The sequence below is a fragment of the Cebus imitator genome, unplaced genomic scaffold (genome assembly GCF_001604975.1).
Source record: "Cebus imitator isolate Cc_AM_T3 unplaced genomic scaffold, Cebus_imitator-1.0 Scaffold296, whole genome shotgun sequence".
NCBI classification, from domain to species: domain Eukaryota; kingdom Metazoa; phylum Chordata; class Mammalia; order Primates; family Cebidae; genus Cebus; species Cebus imitator.
The window spans coordinates 1,222,722-1,230,413 of NW_016107611.1; the positions used below are offsets into that span (position 1 = coordinate 1,222,722).

The 7,692-nt window shown below is 60.4% G+C and overlaps 1 protein-coding gene across 1 annotated transcript in view; it reads left to right on the top strand.

Moving 5' to 3' along the window:
• Window positions 1-2,068: 2,068 nt before the first annotated feature.
• BCAM (basal cell adhesion molecule (Lutheran blood group)) overlaps window positions 2,069-7,692 on the top strand; it is a 13,573-nt gene continuing 7,949 nt past the window's right edge. The window contains exons 1-8 of the mRNA XM_017502420.2: window positions 2,069-2,204; window positions 4,048-4,169; window positions 4,981-5,215; window positions 5,302-5,372; window positions 6,042-6,138; window positions 6,224-6,406; window positions 6,939-7,075; window positions 7,388-7,544. Of these exons, the coding sequence (XP_017357909.1) occupies window positions 2,132-2,204; window positions 4,048-4,169; window positions 4,981-5,215; window positions 5,302-5,372; window positions 6,042-6,138; window positions 6,224-6,406; window positions 6,939-7,075; window positions 7,388-7,544 (1,075 nt within the window). The 5' untranslated portion in view covers window positions 2,069-2,131. The remainder of the gene's footprint in view (window positions 2,205-4,047; window positions 4,170-4,980; window positions 5,216-5,301; window positions 5,373-6,041; window positions 6,139-6,223; window positions 6,407-6,938; window positions 7,076-7,387; window positions 7,545-7,692) is intronic.

Genomic DNA, 7,692 nt, shown 5'->3' on the forward strand with positions numbered 1-7,692 from the left:
TCTTGGCTCACTGCAACCTCCATCTCCTGGGTTCAAGTGATTTGCCTGCCTCAGCCTCCTGAGTAGCTGGGATTACAGGCATGCGCCACCATGCCCGGCTAATTCTGTATTTTTACTAGAGACACGGTTTCACCGTGTTGGTCAGGCTGGTCTCGAACTCCTAAACTCAAATGATCCCACTGGCTCGGCCTCCCAAAGTGCTGGGATTACAGGTGTGAGCCACCTCCACACCTGGTCTCAGTCTATGGTATTAATAGTATCATTTCCAAACTAAAATATCCAGTATCTGGGTCCACATTTCAGCTGCGTGACTTTGGGCATGGTACTTAACCCTTCTAGGCTTCAGCTGTCTGTTTTGTAAAATGGGAACAAAATACCCATGAGTTCGTTTGTGTTGTGTATCCTGGGATGCTCCCGTTTGGGTGGAATCTGCTCGTGAGCTTGTGTGCCTTGCAAACCTTCCCTGAGCGCCTGCACTGCGCCTGGTCTTGTGCTGGGCGGGGTGCCCAGGGGAGGAGCCCTTAGCTCACCACAGTGATCAAGACATCCCTAGCCCTGCCCTCATAGGCTCACAGTCCACTGAGGGGGACAACCCATCCCCAGCCAGGGACTCCCCAGAGTGTACAGGGCTGAGGTGGGGGAGCTCAAAGGGGGAAACTGACCCAGCCAGGGAAGGCAGACGGGGCTTCCTGGAGGAGGGGATGGTACAGCTAATCCTAAACAGTCATCTGTTCCAGTGTAACAGTTGCTGTCTCGGATGGACTCAGTGGCTTATGCCTGTAATCCCAACACTTTGGAAGGCAAGAGGAGAGTTGGAGACCAGCCTGAGCAACATAGTAATACCCCGTTTCTATGACGAAAAACTACAAAAATTAGCTGGGTGTGGTAGCACACACCTGTAGTCCCAGCTACTTGGGAGGCTGAAGTGGAAGGATTGATTGAGCCCAGGAGGTGGAGTTTTCAGTGAGCTATGATTGCGCCACTGCACTCCAGCCTTGGTGACAGAGCAAGACCCTCTCTAAAAACAAAAAACAAAAGCATTGCTCTCCCGTGTGGCCAATGGATAAAGCAACCTTGACCAGTCTAGTAACTCCCAGGCTCACCTGTAATCCAAGCCTTCTCTGTGTTTCTGAACAGGCAAAGCCCCCCATCCCCACTTCCGACCACTGTCCCTGGCTAGCTTCTTCCAGGTAACTAGTGACATCTAGTGGGGGATTTTGTCCGAGTCTGACCTGGCCTGTAGGGGCCTCGTGCGGTCGGACCTGTGACCCCACCCTTCCTTGCCGCCGCTGGACTCCTCCCCCTCCCCGCAGGTGCCCTGGCCTCCTCCCTATCCTCCTCACCTGCTCCCGCCAGCCCGACTCCTCCCCTCCCCACGAGGTTTCGAGGGAGTCGAGCCGAGAGCGGGAAGGAGAAAGGGAGGGTGGCATTCCTGGGATTCTCTGGATTGGGGGACGAGTGGGAGGGCCTTCCATGGGTGAGCAAGCGAGCGAGCACCCCGCACCCCACCCCCAGCCGCATCATCAAAGTGGCCTAGGAGGAACTGGATTTGAAGACCGTTGGAGTTAAGAGGTTAAACGGGTTGATTCCAGGCGGCTGGGCAGACGAGGAAAGCCGCCCAGAGCGCTGACCACAGGGGAAAACATAATGGGAGCAGCTGCTGGGGGCCACTGGTTAGACTGGGAGAGGCCAGTGCAGGCCACCGGTTGCAGTGGGATCTGCTGGCTAAAATCGACAATGCCAGCCTAGGCTGCTGGTCCCAGTGGGGACGAGTCCCCAGGTCAGACTAACCGGGAGAGGGTCCGCGATTGCCTGGGGAGACCGTAGCCCGGGTGACGGGCTACATGGGTCGATCAGGACCCCCGCTGCGGGCGCTGGTCAGTTACCCGGGACAGCCCTGGGCTTGGGGGCGGAGGGAGCCCCGAGCCTGGCCCCGTGCACTGGGAGGTCCGCTCCGGGCAGTGGGAGGTCCTGGCCCCGCGCCCGGGCACGGGGGGACGAGGGGGGACGAGGGGGGCCTGGCGGGCGGGGCGGGGCGGGGCGGGGCTGCCGGGGGCGGGGCTTCTGGCTCCCAGCCCCGCAGCGGCCGAGCTGCAGCCCGGACTCAGTCGCCGCCGCCGCCGCCGTGAACATGGAGCCCCCAGACGCACCGGCCTGGGCGTGCGGGGCGCTGTTGCTCGCAGTCCTGCTGGCGGCGCACCCAGGTATGGTTCAGTCTGAGAGCAAGGTGGGACTGGGGGGAGGCCACTGGAGACCCCAGGAAAGCAAGGAGAAGGGGCTTTACGCTGACTCCAGGAAGCAAAATGTGGGGACCCCAGGGAGGAGGGATACGGGAGTGTTGGAAGGTTCGCCTTCCAGTGAGAGATCTGGGCACGGCCAGGCGGGAGAACCGGGGATACCCAGGCGGTGGGTCAGAGACAACCAGAGAAGCCAGCCCCCTTCCCACTCGGCACCCTGGAATCCGGGTTCCACCTGCCTCCTCCCTCAGGCCCTGGAATCTGGGCCCCCAGCCCCTCTTTCCTCAGACCCAGGAGTCCAGGCCTCCAGCGGCTAGAATGGCTTCCCCCAGGGCACAGAGAATCAAAATCCTAGGCCTTCCTCCCTCAAAGGTCCTCAAGTTTTGAGAGGGCCTGGGACCCTTTAGAGAATCGAGGACCACGTGTCCCAGCACCAGCGATCCATACATACTTAGGAATTCCCAGAGTCCAGTATAAAGAACCCGCCTCCCTCAGGAAGGGGCTGGAGCACCAGCCCCAGGCAGTGACAGTGGAACAAAATGTTTCCAAGTGACAGGCCCCCTTCCTGGGGCCTCAGCTATTCACACACCTGCGTGGGGACAGACAGAGAGGAAGCCCTGGTGGGGGGCCAGGGACAGAGGGACAGAGAGATGACGGGCTGGGAAAGAGAGAGGAAATCTCTGCCTGCACTTGCTGTCTGCGCCTCAGACTCAGCCCTAGGCACCCGCCTGGCCCCTTTCGCCCCTCCCTGGGGACTGGCTGGGGCCAGAGGTGAGTGCCTGGGAATCCAGGACCCTGGCACATTCACGGTCAACAGTGGGTCCCCAGGGGTAGGGCTGGGCCAGACTGAGCAGGGAAGGGAAGGGAGGTTCTAAGAACAGAACTGATACCAGGATGCCAGCCCAGAGGGTGAGAGAGGGTGGGGTTTTTCTACAAGAACGACTCCACCAGGCACCAGCCTCCTCTCCCTCTGCTCCCAGGAGTCCAGGCACCCCGCTTCCCAAGATCCTGGGCCTCAACATTATCCTGTTGCAAAATGACTCACCTTATCCGATTTGCTGTTGTATCAAATGGAGAGGGGGGCCAAGAGGCGGTGGGGGGCTCTGGCTCCAGGCTGGGCAGGTCTCAGCCAGCCTGTCCCTCCCACATTCCTGAAACCTGCCCAGCCCTGTCCCCCCTCACCACCCCCACACACCCATCCCGCCTAAGCTCCAGGCCCAGCTGCAGCCCACACCCCAGCCCCCCACTCATGAGAGGGCGGAAGAAACCCGGGAGCTGAGAGGTGCAGGTGCAGAGAGAGGCAGAGACAGGGACAGAGATGGAGACCCAAAAGGAGAGACACACGCAGAGGTGGAGACTAGGATGGAGAGAGACATTTAACCAGCATCACAGAGATGGCCCTGCCCAGGGTGCTGGAGGCGAATGGCTGTGCCAGGCCTGGTCCTGCCCTGGGGAGGGGCTTGTGCTCTGTGGGGGGCAGCAAGGGCAGGTGGAGGATTACCCCACGAGTGTTCCTCGGAGGCTGCAAGGCCCTGTGCAGCCCAGAAGGAGCCCTGGGCTCTGTAAGTGCAGAGAGAGATGCGTCTGAGACCAGAGATGCAGAAGGGATGCAGGCGAGATGACCTCAGGAATGAGGGCTGGGGGCCTGGACTCCTGGGTCTGAGGGAGGAGGGGCTGGGGACCCGGACTCCTGGGTCTGAGGGAGGAGGTGCTGGGGGCCTGGACACCTGGGTCCAGGGGTAGAGGGAACCCTGTCTGGAGGGCTCCTCCTCTTGGTGTGGGGGACGATGGCTCAGTTGTCCTCTTGCAGATGCCCAGGCGGAGGTACACCTGTCTGTGCCTCCATTGGTGGAGGTGATGCGGGGAGAGCCCGTCACCCTGGACTGCACCCCTACGGGAACCCACGACCATTATGTGCTGGAATGGTTCCTTGTGAGTGCTTGGGGCTGGGGTCGGGGGAGGCGGAGGGGGCTGGAGTCAGGACACAGCAGGGCCGAACAGGGTCATTCTCTCATCAGTGCCTATGGCCTGTAGAGATCCACCAAGCCACACTCTGTGTTACAGGTGGGGCTGCTGAGTCCCACCGAGGGGAAGGAATCTGTAGGGTGCCCCGCGTTTGAGCGCAGCTGAGTCTAGAATGATGTGGTCGTGCTGTGGACTGCGGGCTCCTGAGAGAGAGAACAATCAAAGAGAGACAGACACCAAGAAAGCAGGAGAGGCCAGGCGTAGTGACTACCGCCTGTAATCCCAGCACTTTGGGAGGCCCAGGCAGGCAGATCACTGGAGGTCGGGAGTTCAAGACCAGCCTGACCAATATGATGAAATGCCGTCTCTATAAAAATATAAAAATTATCCGGATGTGGTGGCGGATGCCTGTAATCCCAGCTACTTGGGTGGCTGAGGCAGGAAAATCACTTGAACCCGGGAGGCAGAGATTGCAGTGAGCCGAGATTGCACCACTGCGCTCCAGCCTGGGCAACAGAAGGAGACTCCATCTCAAAAGATAAAAAGCAGGGGACTAGGGAGATCAGGGAGGACTAAAGAGAGAAAATGAGAGACAGGTGGGAGAGGGAGAGACAGGAGGAGGGATGGGGCCGGCTGAGACGGAGAATAGGAGGCCGGGGCAGGAGGAGGTGGGGAGGGACCGAGGGACCAGAGAGAGCCATAATGAGAGGAAAAGAGGCAGAGCCTGGAGCCACAGAGAGAGAAGCTGAGGATCGCCCCCTCTCGTGCGCGCCCGCAGACTGACCGCTCAGGAGCTCGCCCCCGCCTGGCCTCCGCGGAGATGCAGGGCCGGGGCTCGGAGCTCCAGGTCACAGTGCACGACAGCAGGGGCCGCAGTCCCCCGTACCAGCTGGACCCCTGGGGGCGCCTGGTGCTGGCTGAGGCCCAGGTTGGCGACGAGCGAGACTACATGTGCGTGGTGAGGGCAGGGGCGGCGGGCACTGCCGAAGCCACCGCGCGGCTCAGCGTGTTTGGTGAGTGTCCTCCGGCATCCCCCAAAGGGAGGCAGGCAGGGAGGGGCACAGGGCAGGGGCTCCTGACACGAACGTCTTTTTCACAGCAAAGCCAGAGGCCACCGAGGTCTCCCCCAACAGAGGGACACTGTCTGTGATGGAGGATTCTGCCCAGGAGGTATCTCTGGAGGGACCTTGATTACAGGATTCTGGAGGAGGAGGGGACAAAGGCCTGGACTCCTGGGCCTGAGGGAGGAGGGGCTGGGGACCCCTTGGTAATAAAGGAGGAGGTGTAAGGCCAGGCGTGGTGACTCACGCCTGTAATCCCAGCATTTTGGGAGGCAGAGGAGGGCCTCAGAGGATCTCCTGAGGTCAGGAGTTCTGGACCAGCCTGGCCAACATAATGAAACCTGTCTCTACTAAAGAGAAGAAAATTAGCCGGATGCGGTGGTGCACAACTATAATCCCAGCTACTCTGGAGGCTGAGGCATGAGAATCACATGAACTTGGGAGGCAAAGGCTGCAATGAGCTGAGATCATGCCACTGCACTCCAGCCTGGGCCACAAAGCGAGACTCTGCCCCCCTGCCAACAAAAAAAAAAAAAAGAAAGGAGGGGCAGAGGGGGAAGACGCTTGTGTCCTGGGAAGGAGAGAGCTGGGGGACCCGGAATCCTTGGTCTTCAGTCTGAGGAGTCGGGGACTAGGAATTCAGACTCTGGGGTCCTGGGAGAGTCGGGAGTGAGGAGCACAGCTCCTGAGTCTCAGTAGGGAGAACTCCTGAGGGAGCAGGAGCCCCGACTTCAGAGCCCCAGCTCCGAGCCCAGGGCCACGCCTGTGTCTGCCTCAGATCGCCACCTGCCATAGCAGGAATGGGAACCCGGCCCCCAAGATCACGTGGTATCGCAATGGGCAGCCCCTGGCAGTGCCCGTGGAGATGAACCCAGGTGAGTGGCGCGGGAGCTCAGCGAGGCGTGGGCTGGGGTGGGCGGCGGGGCCTGGCTGAGCGACACCTCCCCCTGTCTGTCGCAGAGGGTTACATGACCAGCCGCACCGTCAAGGAGGCCTCCGGCCTGTTGTCCCTCATGAGCACCCTCTACCTGCGGCTCCGAAAGGCCGACCGAGATGCCACCTTCCACTGCGCCGCTCACTACAGCCTGCCCGAGGGCCACCATGGCCGCCTGGACAGCCGCACCTTCCAGCTCACCTTACACTGTGAGTCTGTGCTGGCCTCTGACCTCTGATCTTAGGGTGCACACCTCACTGAGGCCTGACCCTCCAGCCGGTGGCCTCACACTCCCCTCTGGCCCTCCACCTCCCTACTTCATGCCAAAAAAATGTGCTAGTGCTGGCCACTGACCTCTGGCCTCTACAAGCCCCATCCTGACCTCTGACCTCTGACCTCTAACCTCCACTGAGCACCCTGGCCTCCATGGAGTTTATGACTAAACGGTGCCTTCCACCCTCTCACCCTGAACTGGGGCCCCCTATGACAGCTGGCCCCACATCTCACACTGGCCTGTTGCCCACAGGGACCTCTGACCCTGGACCTAGACTCCCCGTTTATTTCAACCTCTGAACTCTGGCACTTCATCTCTGAATAAGCATGACCCTGAGGCTTGAAACCTATGACCCTAACCTTGACCTGCCATAGCCCTCTCCTGGGATGCAGGGTTGACCCCTCACCTGTACTCTAACCTTGACCCTTCCCCTGATGATGATTCTCATCTCCCGGCCCTTCCCTTAGATCCCACGGAGCACGTGCAGTTCTGGGTGGGCAGCCCGTCCACCCCAGCGGGCTGGGTGCGCGAGGGTGACACTGTCCAGCTGCTCTGCCGGGGTGACGGCAGCCCCAGCCCGGAGTACACACTTTTCCGCCTTCAGGTGACCCACCCAAGGGTCCCTCTGGGATCCACCCCCCAGCCCCTGACCTCTGTGACCTACTAACCTGCATAACTTCTAATGTGGGACCTGGGAGGCCCCTGGCTTAGGCAGCCACCTGATCTGGTGGTCCACGACCTCTGACCGACTGCTGATTTGAGAGAGTCAGGATTTAGCATGCAACCTGACCTGATGACCCCTGACCCCTGTTAGGGTCTGGGTTAGCATGTCCCTAACCTGATGGCTTCTGACCTAGCATAACCCTGCTGAACCAGGGTGGCTTCTGAGCCAGGTTCCTTGTCCCCCGTCTCCCAGGACAAGCAGGAGGAAGTGCTGAATGTGAATCTTGAGGGAAACTTGACGCTGGAGGGGGTGACCCGGGGCCAGAGTGGGACCTACGGCTGCAGAGTGGAAGACTACGACGCCGCGGAGGACGTGCAGCTCTCCAAGACGCTGGAGCTGCGCGTGGCCTGTGAGAGCCCTGGGGGAAGAGGAGGGCACGAGGGGTCCTGCCATCAGGGCCTCTGCGCCCTCCTGTCCACAGCCCTGAAATTGCTCTGTCATCTCACACACTCTGCCTTCAACCCTTTCACTGCATTTCTTTTTTTTTTTTTTTTTTT